This window comes from Ambystoma mexicanum, chromosome 1q (genome assembly GCF_040938575.1).
Source record: "Ambystoma mexicanum isolate Mex_15411 chromosome 1q, UKY_AmexF1_1, whole genome shotgun sequence".
Classification (NCBI taxonomy): Eukaryota; Metazoa; Chordata; class Amphibia; order Caudata; family Ambystomatidae; genus Ambystoma; species Ambystoma mexicanum.
The window spans coordinates 1,119,066,770-1,119,082,302 of NC_090922.1; the positions used below are offsets into that span (position 1 = coordinate 1,119,066,770).

At 42.0% G+C, this 15,533-nt stretch overlaps 1 protein-coding gene across 1 annotated transcript in view; it reads left to right on the forward strand.

Annotated features, from left to right (window-relative positions):
- AKNAD1 (AKNA domain containing 1) overlaps window positions 1–15,533 on the forward strand; it is an 869,453-nt gene that overhangs the window by 836,334 nt on the left and 17,586 nt on the right. Inside the window, exon 18 of the mRNA XM_069641860.1 lies at window positions 7,362–7,506. Coding sequence (XP_069497961.1) covers window positions 7,362–7,506 — 145 coding nt within the window. The remainder of the gene's footprint in view (window positions 1–7,361; window positions 7,507–15,533) is intronic.

Consider the following 15,533-nt stretch of genomic DNA (forward strand, 5'->3'; position numbering starts at 1 on the left):
GATTCAAACCTGCGTTAGCAAGCTCTACACGGATGTCAAAGGGAGCGCTCTACTCGCTGTGCCATTTGACCTGCTTCAATTGGAGTAGTGCATGCCCCTGCAGTGGCATAGTCTTCATGGACATTTTTCATACGTGGTGGTCCGGGCTGTGGCGTGCCCTGTGCTTTGTTAAGGAGCTGGGGGGGCCCTCACAGGGGGCCCATCAAATGTTGTGCTACGCCACTGATTAGGCTCTGCTCCCCTTGAACGCATTCAAGTGTGATGTGAATGGTTGGGAGGGGCCACAAACTTGACGAGGATCCTGCTCTGGTGCAACACTGTAAGAAAATAAGCAGTGAACACAGAGTCTCAGAAGTAAGAGGGCGATTGAGTGACCCACCCCTCCCCACTCAAACTCCGTTTTTGAAAGGGCTCTGTGGAAGCTTCATTCATGGTCCGGTCCTGGGGAGTCACTGAATAATGCATCTCGCACATAGAGCTCTCAAACTCGTAGATGCATTGAGCCCCACTCTTGAGGGAAGTGCAGCTCCGCCTCCCCACACCTCACCCCATTAAAAACGATTGAATAAGAGTCATGTATCAAAGCATAGGATATTAAGGTTTTATGCTCGGCTCTGAGTTTTGGGGGACAATATGTGGTTGCTTGTCACATAACATAAAGATAAATGCACACGGAGACAGATGGCCTCAGCTTACACCTGCACAATAGGTTTCTTCTATTGTAGTGGTAGCTGACACATAGATCATTTTATAACCAGGGAATTTTGTTGATACTAAATCCTGGTCAATGATTTCATTTTCAGGCCTTGCTCGTGCAGCATTTTGCTCCTGGTAAACAGACAGCGCATGCCTCCCCAGGTCATTGCTTTTTGACTTGTTTAACACATAAATGCCACAGATAACGAGTACTTCTGTGTCCATTGATCTATAGATGTTTCATACACTAACTGTAGCCTGCGTTAGAGATTTTGGTTACCCTGTTACAAGTACTGCATTATGTATGTTTTACAAATAGGCCCCACGTCGAATCTGGAAAATGACATTCTCGGTTCTTATATCTGGCTGAAATGAGAGTGCCTGGAAACACGCGTGTAAGATGCATCTGAAGGTTGTGTATCATCACTTTGCGTGATGTCACTTGGGGTGGGGTCAAATGGCATCACACCCTGTGATGTCATCAGAGGTCAAGGATGATGTGTTGCACCAATTAAAGATTCCCAAATTCAATCTAAAAACAGCAGAAGGCTCCAGCTTCCCTGTTCTTGCAGCTCAATGCTGGAATACACTCCCTCTCGCTATCAGATCGGAAGCTTCCTTCTGGCCATTTAGAGCTATGGTGAAATCCTGGCTCTCTACCTAATACATTGCCACTCACTACACACCTGCCTGCCTCCAGCCATTCCTACCGTATGACTTAACCTTATCCTGAAACGGACCACCTTGTAACCCGGTCCTTACGCACTATTGCATATACGACTCTCACTGTACATTTCTTTGTAACTTTGAATGTATGTAACCATGTGTATTTCGCGCAACGATATGTAACTATGTTGTCCACATGATTATGCGCCCAGCTACCTGAGGGTTCGACCACGCTCTATAAATAAACAAACGGAACACCAGCTCCCTCCTTTCTTCTCACTCTCTCACCGCCCACACTGGGCCCTCTTCCTGCTCCTACCTGTGAGGCTAAGAACCTCAGGGTCATCTTCGACTCCAACTCTCCTTCTATCCTCACATCTCTGACGTCTCTAAGAAGTCAAACTACCAGCTGCACCTCCACAGAGGAATTCTTCCCTTCCTCACTTTCCCCCAGAAGCTCACTGTCTCACAAGCTCTGGTCCTTTCTAGGCTGGACTACTGCAACAGCCTCTTTCTAAATCTTCCTGCCTCTACTCTCCGTCCTCTACAACTCATCCAGGACAGGACTGCGAGACCTGTCCTTGGCCCCAAGCCCAGGGACTGTATCTCACCAGCTCTGAAATCCCTTCACTAGCTCCCAGTGGTGGCAAAGATCAAGTTCAAGAGCCTCTGCATTGTCCACAAGGCTTTCTGGGGCCTGGGGCCTGGGACCGCGCTACCTCCAACTCTCTCTTCCTAAATATCTGCCTTATCGAGCTCTCCGCTCCTCCACTCCAACTCTCTGAGTCATTCGCTTTTGCAAGCAACGAGTTGGGGGCAGACCTCTTTCTTCAGTTGGGGCCTCCCTCTGGACCAGCCCCCTTGCCTTTCTGGAACTTGAGCAGTACCATCTCCGGTTCCAGAAGCGACTCAAGACCTTTCTCTTTGCTTCTGCCTTCTCTCTTCATCTCCCTTGCTGATCACCTGCCTGATCCATGCACTGGTCACCTGGTCACCCTCTGAACTTGGGCCCAGGTCCAAGTCTGTCCAGCTGCCTCTTGGCTCCCCTGCACTTGTGGTCTGTATATGCAACCCTACTGTCCCCTCTCTTGCACTTATTACTACCTGCACTTGCCACCCATTGGCTTTGCTCTTGTTTTCCTTTGTTTTGTCCCACACTTCTCTATCCACCCCCCTCCCTCAGTACATCCCCTCCCCCCTTCCCTGCTCTTGCGCGATCTGAATGACCCAAGGCCTAGTAAGATCGTTGTTTTGTCCTCCAATTGTTTCCCCCTCCTTGTCTTGTTGTGCCTAGAAACTCTTGTGTACAGGCGCGTTATAAATGCCATAACATATCCTATCATAAGGTCATTGCATTAAAAGCCCAACTCTGATTTCATTTTAAGTGTGTTGCATGTTGTCAAAGCGCTCAATGCCTCTAAGTGTCCCAGAACGTGAACAAGGACCTTCTAGAGTTGTAGGGCTTGGTGTCAACTAACCATGATTTAGGGTCACTGATATATCATTTAATATTAAAGTCAATAGATGACTCGTATAACATCACAGACACAGGGTGTGAGTGATGACTGCTTTATTAACCATACCTTTCAACTCTTGTACCTGGGTACCATATGCAATGATATATTTGTACATATACGTGACCGCTCTGAAGTACAGTTTATTTACATTTTGTCTTTGGTCACTGTGCTCATTTTATCTATGGTGAAAGGTGCGGTGGACAGCATAGCTAGCACCCATCTGGAATGCATTGGCCCCTCTTTCCTTTTTTTCAAAACTGTATTTATTAGGTGCTTGACATCGCGACAAGGGCAGGAATACAAACAGTAATAAACAAAGCAGTGTTTGCTCAACAGTGACCACATCACAGAACAGTGTTACATTTCGGTACAGGTGTGCAGCTCATGGCTCAGAGTGAAAACATACATGATTGTGAGGAGCATATTATCGAGTTTAGGGGGGACAGGGGTATTTGTCTCTCTGTGTCCAATGTCAGCAAGTGTTTGCAAATAAACATGGAAGGGGGGCCAAATGTCCAGGGGTCTGCCACAGGCCGGCTGAAAGGAGATCCAGAGTTCCTCAAGGTTTGATGCCCAAGTAACATCCTGGAGCCACTGTTTTATGGTGGGGGGTAGCAGGTCTAAGCCATAGCAGTAAAATATAGCGCACAGCAAGAATCACACAAAGACTAGCAAGTTTACGATGGATACGTTGAAGCGACAAGAACTCATGAAACAGGCAGTTCATTGGGCAAGGCTCGATAATATGGTCCAGCATCTCAGAAACAGTAGCACAGGCACCAGCCCAATACCCTGAGATTGTGGGGCAAGACCAAACCATATATAAATAGTGTGCATCCTCTGAGTGGCATCTGGGGCATAGGGGGAGTGATCTTTGGACATAAGGTGCAGCCTAGCAGGGGTGTAGTGAAGTCTGTGCAATACCTTAAATTGAATTAGCCGGTACCTAGCATTGAGGGAAACCAAACATGTTTGCATGAACATATCTTCCCAGCCCTTATCAAAGATATCTAAACCCAGATCTCTACCCCAAACCTCCTGAAGCTTGGATAGTGGTTTGCAGACCCGATCCTGCAGAAGACTGTACAATTTGGATACAATCCCAGTGGTTGACGCGCCTTCCATAACGCCCCATTCTTTCTACCTAGGTGAAACATTTTACGCTTTGATAAAAAAACGTATTTACTTAACAATAATAATTTTGCATTTATATAGCGCTACAAACCCTCGGGTACCTGAACGCTGCTTATTATTACCCACAGTGTGTGGTGCTCATTTATCAACCTCGGAAGGATGAAAGGCTGAGTTTGGTTCTGCCAGGATTCAAACCTGCGTTAGCAAGCTCTACACGGATGTCAAAGGGAGCGCTCTACTCGCTGTACCATTTGACCTGCTTCAATTGGAGTAGTGCATGCCCCTGCATTGGCATAGTCTTCATGGACATTTTTCATACGTGGTGATCCGGGGTGTGGCGTGCCCTGTGCTTTGTTAAGGAGCTGGGGGGGCCCTCACAGGGGGCCCATCAAATGTTGTGCTACGCCACTGATTAGACTCTGCTCCCCTTGAAAGCATTCAAGTGTGATGTGAATGGTTGGGAGGGGCCACAAACTTGACGAGGACCCTGCTCTGGTGCAACACTGTAAGAAAATAAGCACTGAACACAGAGTCTCAGAAGTAAGAGGGCGATTGAGTGACCCACCCCTCCCCACTCAAACTCCGTTTTTGAAAGGGCTCTGTGGAAGCTTCATTCATGGGCCGGTCCTGGGGAGTCACTGAATAATGCATCTGGCACATAGAGCTCTCAAACTCGTAGATGCATTGAGCCCCACTCTTGAGGGAAGTGCAGCTCCGCCTCCCCACACCTCACCCCATTAAAAACGATTGAATAAGAGTCATGTATCAAAGCAGGATATTAAGGTTTTATGATCGGCTCTGAGTTTTGGGGGACAATATGTGGTTGCTTGTCACATAACATAAAGATAAATGCACACGGAGACAGATGGCCTCAGCTTACACCTGCACAATAGGTTTCTTCTATTGTAGTGGTAGCTGACACATAGATCATTTTATAACCAGGGAATTTTGTTGATACTAAATCCTGGTCAATGATTTCATTTTCAGGCCTTGCTCGTGCAGCATTTTGCTCCTGGTAAACAGACAGCGCATGCCTCCCCAGGTCATTGCTTTTTGACTTGTTTAACACATAAATGCCACAGATAGCGAGTACTTCTGTGTCCATTGATCTATAGATGTTTCATACACTAACTGTAGCCTGCGTTAGAGATTTTGGTTACCCTGTTACAAGTACTGCATTATGTATGTTTTACAAATAGGCCCCACGTCGAATCTGGAAAATGACATTCTCGGTTCTTATATCTGGCTGAAATGAGAGTGCCTGGAAACACGCGTGTAAGATGCATCTGAAGGTTGTGTATCATCACTTTGCGTGATGTCACTTGGGGTGGGGTCAAATGGCATCACACCCTGTGATGTCATCAGAGGTCAAGAATGATGTGTTGCACCAATTAAAGATTCCCAAATTCAATCTAAAAACAGCAGGAGGCTCCAGCTTCCCTGTTCTTGCAGCTCAATGCTGGAATACACTCCCTCTCGCTATCATATCGGAAGCTTCCTTCTGGCCATTTAGAGCTATGGTGAAATCCTGGCTCTCTACCTAATACATTGCCACTCACTACACACCTGCCTGCCTCCAGCCATTCCTACCGTATGACTTAACCTTATCCTGAAACGGACCACCTTGTAACCCGGTCCTTACGCACTATTGCATATACGACTCTCACTGTACATTTCTTTGTAACTTTGAATGTATGTAACCATGTGTATTTCGCGCAACGATATGTAACTATGTTGTCCACATGATTATGCGCCAAGCTACCTGAGGGTTCGACCACGCTCTATAAATAAACAAACTGAACTAAACTAAACTTCCACTACCCCAGGCATTTTGGTGACATGACGTCCCTGTATGCAATATTCATGAGATATCCTGTACCACTGCAAACCTGCTGCATTCTCCTCAGGAAAACCGTTCGTAAGGCCATGGTTTGTCTCAAGAATAGTTTTCCAGTGAGGGTGTTTTTATGGGGGCAGGTAGTTGGAGAAAACAAAACATGGTATATCACTTGCAACATTTCGGCACTGCAGATTAAAATGATAGTTGTCATGGAGTGCCTTAGAAAGAAGCCTTATAAAGGTTCTCTTTCTCATGATGTTCCATAGACCTGCAGAGGACATGCACCAAAATGTGGCCCTCAGAATTCCGACTCCAGAAATTCTGACTTTTCTTTTCCGGCGCCCCTTACACCACATATATATCTTTGGGCGATGGGATATAATAGTAGTATGGGGGTGCTGCGCGGGTCTCCCCCGCATATATATGTGGTGTAAAGGGGATTGAAAAGAAAAGAAAAAAGTTTCGGGCGTCCGAATTCTGGGGGTCATAGTAATCACATAGATCCACTGCAGACATTCACTTATATAAATACATGATATACAGATCAGTGGGCAAACCCCGTAAACATAGACAGGCATGCTGACACCCTAGTAAGAAGCCCCATAACGGTTCTATGTGATCCAGTCGAAATGTTTCCATCAAATTTCTTTTTTTTTTTAACTGTTCAATTTTGCTGCATGTATATGAATATATGTCGGGGGAGATCACCGCAGAGCCCCCCTTAACGCCCCTTCATTAGTTCTTTGCCTAAACCAACCCCCACATATATTTGAGGCAAAATCTGTTGTAAAGAATTTGATTAATTCTTCTTTCTAGAAATCTTCTCTGGCCAAAACTCCCTATCGACCCATGAAGGGCTCCCTCCGATTGGAGAGTTTCTATATGCCTGCAGGCAGTCCTTGATATCCATTCTAGGTGGGTGGATCAGTTGGAGAACCCCTTCTTCCTCCCAGTAAAGAGCTTGATCTGCAGAGGCATGAGTTGCTTTGACTCTTCAGACAAGGCAGAGTGTCCATGAAGAGGTGAAAGATAGAAACATAGTAATTTGATCTTTAGGCACATTTGAACAAATGGAAAATGGTTGGAAAATATCTTGTTTTTTGTCTTCAACATTAAAAAAAAAATACAATGTTCCTCAAATTTTAAATCATTGTACCAATGGAAAAAATGTCACAAAGTCTGATGAATGGATGATATTGCCTGCCGCATGTTAGTGATTTCTGTTTTGGCGATCTTTTTGCTATGTACAGATCAGTGGTTCGAACTCCGTCATCATGACCAACTTGGTCTTTCATCCTTAGGAGTTTGATAAATTGAGTGCTATTTGGTATTGGTAGAGCTGTTATGTACAATGCTATGAAATGTCAAAGCCACAGTAGCAGCAGATGTTATGTAAACACGTGTTACTATTATCATTCCTACTAAAGCTTAACTGTTGCACTGCAGGTGATCACCAGAACTGGAAAAGGCTGAGTTATGACTATAACATTACATATTTTGCCTTTTAGGAAGAACTTTGCAACTCCACCAACCTACTTTTCAAGCATATATGATTCTCTATTGCTATCACCACACAGTCTGTCAAAACGAATGGATGGAAGCAGATCATTGCTTTATATTGGACATGATCATTTAGAAAATATGGATTCACTAGTAAGAATTTCCTTTTTCCTGTGTTCTGTTGTCAGGTGTTTAAAATTGTTCTATCTTTTTAAAATGTATTTTGTTTTTATTGTTTGGTTGCCAATGTTCAACCTTTCAATATTATTTTCAACTGTCATACAGTACAAAATAATCTCTTTACATTTTTTTTTACAAATAAGTATTCCACAAAAAAGAAAATAAAAAAATCTCTTATAAATTCACATCATACCAGTTAAAAGACCTCTGTATATTACCTAATAGTTATTTCAATTCAGTTTTTAATACATGTGCAAGAAAGGTCAGATAAAATTCACGTTAGTTGTGTGGGTCTACAAGTTTTATCTTTTCCAGCTTCCAGTTCGTAAGCTTGCTGCTTTTTACTCTGTAACATTTTTAAAAACAGCAATTAGTTGATCACGGTTAAAGTTAATGATACCGAGTGGCCAAAAAAAATAATTTATCAGCAGTCAAGGATGTGTAGTTCATAAAATATCTGTAGAAAAACTGTCTTCTTTGCATTATTAAATTAGGTCAAATCAATATAATGGCCCTCATTAGGACCCTGGCGGAGTGGGTTTCCGCCAGCGCTAATCGCGGCGGACCCGTCCGCCGTACTACGAGTTCCCTTAGCGCCATGGAGGTTTTCTCCGCCTGGTTTTACCGGGCGGAGAAAACCATGGCGCTAAGGGACCTCGTTGTTAATTACGCCGCCGTACTTTACGGCGGCGTAATTAACTCCTTCCCCACTCCCATTATACCCTATGGGGCAAGAATGGGAATGGGGAAGGGTAAAATGGGGATTGGGGATTTACCGCTCCGCCAAGGTCGGCATGGGGTGGTAAATCCGCCAACCCCCATGGCGCTATCGGCGGCTTTCCGCCATGCTCCGCGGTGCATTTAGCACCGCGGATTCCGCCAGGGTCGTAATGAGGGCCAATATGTTTTATAGTCTCTACTTCCTTTGATTTAGCACAGAATCTACATATTCTCTGCTTAACTGGCCATTTCAAGTAAATTTCCATGACTTCTCTAGTCAACCATAGATTTAAATGTAGTCTTAAAAATAAGGTCCTATATCCAGCATTAGGGGATTTTTGTAAATACATTGGGATTTGATTAAGAGGTTTTATAGTGAACATTCATATGTTAAATATTGTATGCTTATTGCACTGTTCCCAGGTCTTTATCCAATTATTATAAAAGTTTTCTTTTATTTTGCCCGATCCAGATCTTGTAATAAGAGATCAAGGTCAATTTATGCCCTTAACATCAGCTCCTGGCATTCTTTTCCCCACGATTTTAGTGAGGTATCAGACTGTGTTGTTAATATTTACACCAGTGCAGATAGCAAGGAGGTATTGGAAAGACGATTTGTAAAACATTTCCTGTATAATGCTAATATACGCCATTCCACCATCCCTCTCAATGATGGTAGGCCCATTTCAAATCAGATTATTTGCATATGTTAACTTTTTGGTAATAGTAATATTCTCTTCTAATATAAGCCTTCTAATCTCTCCCAATGTGGTCTGTGCTCCGCCAGCTTTGTCTCCGCCCCATATATTACCGTGGGCACTGCTTTTGTTTATTAAATGTGACCACTGTGACAATTGAGAACGCACCATATTCTTTAAGGAGAATGGATGCTTGTGCTGTCATTGTCTCCATCTTCCTCCTCACCACCAATTTGTAAGGCTTTTCAATAAGGTTGATATTTATTTACACCCGCCGAGTATGTGTATTCTTGGACGATCTGCAGTGGTTGATTACATATATGCCATAGAAATTAGGATTTTTTTGTGAGTTTTCTTTGGTGCAAAGATTAATATTTTAGATTTCTCTACAATAATATATAGAGAATATTCTGCTGCGTTTTGCTCTCTTTCTTTTAAGCCGTATTGGAGTTTTATCCAGCAGGACTAAGTCGTCTGCATACAGCAGCCATGATATTATTACTGTCCCTGGTTTGGGAGGGAAGAATTGTATTGGGGTGAGGTGGTTCCCTAGGTCCTTTATGTTAGCAAGAAGTTAAAAGTGCTGGTGCTACCATGCAGCCTTGCATTAGACCTCGATACATAAACATTGGTGCTGTTAGTAATCCGTTCTTATTTAACTTACCTTGTATTTATGTCTCTGAGTGTAATTGTATAATAAAGTTCAGGATGTAATCTAGGCAACCTGCCTCCTTCCTTTTGTTACACAATTCTTTTTTTCTTTTTTTATTTACATGTATTATTTTAATTAAACTTTTATATTCCAAGAAATTATTCATGATTTATATAAAATGAATAAAACAGATTTTGATAGGATGTTCATTGTTTAGACCACGATTCAGGAATCCACACAATAGTTCTCTAGGTTTTGAGTCAAACCCCATCTTGAAATCTATAAATGCAATATAAATTGACTGGCCCCTTTGGATTGCTCTCTTTTTAATAGATGACAGTATTAAGAGGTTTTTGGCGGTTACAATCCCTGTTACAAAGCCTGATTGGCAGATATCGAAATGAGAATTTTCAGTTATCCATTTTAACAACGGGTGTGCAAATAACTGAATCCAGGAGGGCTATTGGACGATAGTTTAATGGGTTGTTTCTGTCTCCCTTTTTGAAAATCAGAATAATAACTGAGTGCTTCCATATTGAGGAAATTGTTTTGTCATGTAGCACCTGGTTAAATATATCGTATGGATGCCCATCGTTCTGGGTGGGTTTTGAGCATTAGATTAGTTAGCCCATCTGAACCTGGTGACCTGGTGGCCGAGAGATGCTTAGTCTTTTAATTTCTTATAAGATGTCTTCCTCATCGAATATTAGCTTCTGTGGATCATCAATTAATGTCTATGTCATCTGAAGTTGGCTCTGCACTCTTTCATAGAGTTGACCAAAATATGCTTCCTACTCTTCTTCCTGAATTGAGTTTATCATTAACGGAAGGGGTCGATCGTTTGAGGCTAACTTCACAAGCGACCGTATTTGTGCATTTGTTTTGGCATTAATCGCAGCTAAAATAGCTCCTCTATCTTGTTGGAGCATTTTTGTTTATGAATTTTTTCCCAATTTCTATATTTATATTTTTATTTATTTAACATGACCCATTCACAGTGCAGCCAGAGCTACCACTATTGTGACATAGATCACCAGCACATATAGAACATAGCAGAAAGTTCAGCATTTTGGCCAAGGATTTAGGGAGGATTACAGTGTTGATCCAGCTTTCAGTGGGTCCCAGGTAAGTAAAAAGCCTATTTCAAGTATTATCTTTGAATCGGTTTACGGTATGGCCAGACTTTTCTCCAGAGACGAGGTCTACTTGAAGCCAGCAACCTTTGTCCAAGTTTAGCCCTGGAAGCAGCTGTAGTTGCTTTGCTCAGGATGATCTCTGGGATCTGGAGTGTTTGTATGCAGTAGGTGAGTCATTTGATATGTGCTTAGGACACACCATTTTTCTAGTTTACTAAAAGATAAACAGATTTGAAAACTCATAATGATCACAAATAATTCACTAAAGAATAACTTTTGTTTAATGATTTTTCAGATAAGCATTACACTGACAATAAAAAAACAGTAGCTGGCCAAGTCAAATAGTCAAATAGTCATCTTTATGTCATAGAATTGTGAAAGAAAACACAACAACAAAGATATAAATGTTGTTAAAAAATAAATACTATAATAAAAATGATCGCAAATTAATAAATAAAATCAAACCATATTTTAAGTTATATAATTACGCGTGCTTACAGTAGCATATATACTATAAAAGAAAGAGAAAAAAAAGGCAAGAAGGCTTCTCGGACCAGGATGATCTAAACACGGAATGATATGCTATTTTAGGCCACCTTCCATTGTTTCAGTTTCCCATAATGCATATTCAGTGAAATGATACAGGGCTAGTGCTATGTATCCAGTGGGAAGTGACAGAAAATAGAAAAAGGACCCGTTGGCTATCTGATTCGAATAAATATCCAGAAGAGAGCTAAATAGTTTTGTAATACTATCACACAGCCTGCCATCAACTCAATAGATGCAGCCACTGTGGCTTCCGCCAGTAGTGCCTAAGGGGAAAAAATTTGTCTCCAATTGACCAGAACACTCTGTCAAGAAATGGATGAAAAAACTACACCAAATAATCTTTGTAATCTAATTCTGATTTGAGTGGCAGATAGAATGAATCCGAGCATTACCCAACTTTCTGCTCAGTCTTTCATCACATATGCAGGCCACACCTATTTAAGACAATGCTTGTGCGATTATTTCTTGGAATTTTGACATATATGCGGCAAACCCAGATTGGTAAATTACTACTTAACATATCTTAACCAGCTGTTGCGCAAACCCACATCATAATTAGGTCATAGACGAAGCTGTGTGTGAGACTGGGTGTGGCATTTCTCCATACAAGCAGCCAAAAGGTTAACAGTCTCAGACTAATTAGATCTGAGACATAGCAAAAGCCACATTCCAGGAGCTCCAGAGCACAGGTGCAGGTCAGGAAAAGCGCTGTATGCTCTAATACATCTGTGCCAGAAGTGGTCACTGATATCAATATTGTATGGCAGATGAAGAATTCACCCAATTTCTCCACAAATATGATCCTGATTCCATCTATATGGCCCATTGTGGATGGCTTACTTGCATATGTGCCAACCCCTTTAAAATTGCCAGAAATGATTACACTCAGATATGAGAAATTCCTGACCCACCACAATTTCACTTCTGCTGCAATATTAGGGGAGAATTCCTGCTAGTATGCCCAATGCACATAATATGTGATTTAGTGCCACTTAGCCAATTCTTGGCACATTGCTTCATTCTTTGCTGATAAAACCATATTGTCTGCGTAAGCTAATGCACCAATATTTCACCCCCTACCATAGGTCTTTCCAATGTTTTTTTATTAAACCACATTGTTCTCAAGATAACATGTATATTAAAAAAGAGGTGATCCAGCACATAGTCCTGTCTCGACCCCTGCATTGGTGGAAAATATGTTGAAAGTTCTGCTAGTTGGCAGTAACACACCCTGGTGGAAAGATCAAACTGCTTTTAAAATGAATAGCTAATAGTCCACTCAGCATCCCCAAGTTAAATAGTGTAGCCCAAAGTGTTGTGCATGTGACGCAATCAAAAGCAGCAGACAGATCCATGAACCCCAGATAAAAAGTGTTACAATAACTGAGCATATTTTTATCAAGGATTAGTATGCGGTTCAGGGCCTGTTCAATCGTACCCATGTCTTTGCGAAAGCCATACTGAATTTCAGAAATCGTTCTACTATCTGCTACCCACTCTAAACCCGCCCATAAATCACTTCCATACCATTTAGCAAAGAAGTCATGGAGGGATATGGGTTGGTAATGCTTAATGTCTGACCTATCATCCTGCATGAAAGGTAGAACTGCAATAGCTTTCCTCTAGCTGTGTGGAATACAGTGGATCAATGCTATTGCACTGAAAATTCTGGTGAATACTGCCAACGAGTATTAAAACTGGAAAAGGTGCATAGGGAATAGGCCGTGCCTTACACCTTTAACCCAGATTCCAGGAACAGAGTTTGTGAAGCTCATCACAGGTAAAGACTAAGGGGGCACGAAGAATAGACCGTTGATTGCTCTTCATTGTATCCGTAGATGCGGAAACTGGCACTCTTATCCCGTGATCCGTGCCAGGTCTATATAATGCATAAAAGTGATTAAGCCACCTAGCAGTCGCCTTTTGGTGCTCCTCCCACATAGAGATGAACCCCCAGAATGCCACACTGTTTTGTGGCCTGTTCAAGAATGGCCATATTCCCTTTTTTAGCATATTGTTTGCCTTGGCTACCTTGTTCATCTCAAATTTTCTGATGCATGTTGCTAAACTCACTTCTTCTGGGTAATAAGGTAGATCCTGGTCATCTCACACTCTATGTTAGGATCAGAGTTTTAATTATACTCCCACCTCTAGGCATCCACCGGACTGGCTCATATACGCCTATACATTCTGGATGGTTCGACAGCATGAGCAATGTGAAGGATACCGACTTTAATGTCATTTTCAGGTTTGTCGATACTGATTACTTACTGCTAGGCTCTAGTGATTTTACTCACTGGGATTCTACTCCTACGTTTCTCCCTTCTTTAATCTTTTTCCGAGGTTGTTAATCACTCTGATCTTATTTTTAGGGTGTACCCAATTGTGATCTTACTGTAAAGTTTGTAACCCCTGTGAACTAATTCAAATGTTATGTCCAATATTTTTACCCCCCACAGTGATCTTACTCTTAGGCTGTGGCCAACTTTGTTCTTACTCATGGGTTTATCCCAAGCCCCTCACACAGCCACCCACCACTTCCAGCATTAGAGGATTTTCTCTCAGAAACTGCCTTGATGAAAACTGCCTTTCTAGTACAGTCAAAGTAAACTCCCATTCTTAGCTCTGTTGTCTACCTGTTGAATGAACATGCATCAAATGTTCCACAAACATTACCCTTTGCCACTGTCCATGCTCCTCTTCTCCAAAATTATCTCTGTTCTTCTAACCCTGTAAAAATGGTACCCCTCCACACCCTCTGATCCCTTTTCCTCCACAGACCACAGTTTGGACATCCTTGTCAGGGTCACAATACACCAACACAGGACAAGCCTCTGAGCTTTGAAACCGCATCCCTGGTGATTTGGTGCAGTATAAAAGCTTTGTAACATAACATAACATTGACATACATTAAGCAGCGGCTTTGTTTTAGCGTGGTTGCAAAATTGAGCTGAACCTCAGGTTAAATACACATACAACTGTTGTTGCTTTAGGCAATGAAGTCACTGAATTGGGCTGGGGTCACGACTCCACTGGGTATGTGAAGGAATACTAGAGAACTAAGCATCAGTTTGTAGAGGTACAGTGTTATCATCAAGAAGAATCTTAATACATTTTAGAGACTGGACAAGTCTTCAGGTGAATTCTTCAAATGTTCTGGGGAAGAGCTGATAGCCACACTTTGCCAGTTCTGCAATACAAATATGGATAGAGCACAGTTCCCTGCTAATGGAAAATGCTCATATATAATCCTCTGCATAACGAGGGCAGAAACGGTAACCCAAATGTTTTTGTCAAATATCGTTGTATCTCAATCCTTAATAGTGACTATAAAATCCTAAGAAAACTGTTTGCTGAAAGATTTTTTTGTATTTAATCTTTTTATCGCAATTATAAATGGATGCAAAGGATGGCATTAGAAATATGAATAAACAAATGTATATTGATCACTATCATACTGTGTGTGCATCCAAGAAACAAACCTGATACACTGATATATGGATCTGCCCTAACGCAGAAAAATAATAACACACACTTTGCATCAATGTTGTTCTCCGATGGGGTGAGCGAGGAGATTACAAGGTTAGCATGAAATAGAGTACCAAAAGATATCCCCCTAATAATATTGAAAATGTCATGTATTACATTGTCTAGTTCTGAGCAGCGGACAAAAGGTGTGACCTCCTTTTCAACATAGTAGATTGGTCATCAGTTTCAAGGATTCAGCAATCACAAGTCCCCAAGTCTGGTGAGGTATTTTTTGTGCAGGTTTACTTGTTCCAAGAAAGGACACCAAACAACAAAAAACATCTTCAAATTCCCCTTTATGCCAAACACCAACTTCTCGTTAATTATAAGTGATCACATTTTTGTGTACCATTCCATCAAATTAGGGGTGTGCATGAGCTTCAAATAACCTGTTATCAATAGTTTGGCAGACAAGAGAGATTTAGCGATTAAGTTGCCTGATATCCGCTTTAGGAATATACACTTAACTAGCTTTCCATACACTTAACTAGTTTACCTAATAGGCATACCACTGGTGCCTTCAGAACAGATGGTCAGTTATTTGTCCTTTCTCCCTAAGAAAAATCAAACAAAATAACTCCAGCCTGTGACATTGGCGCCAGGAATGCCCTCAGATCCCCACAGCTGCATCAGCAAAGGCCAGTTTCGTCTGGTAGAAAATATTTTAAATTTCTCAGGTACTTTCTGTAAATCGTTTTTGCACCCGGGGAAGGGCCC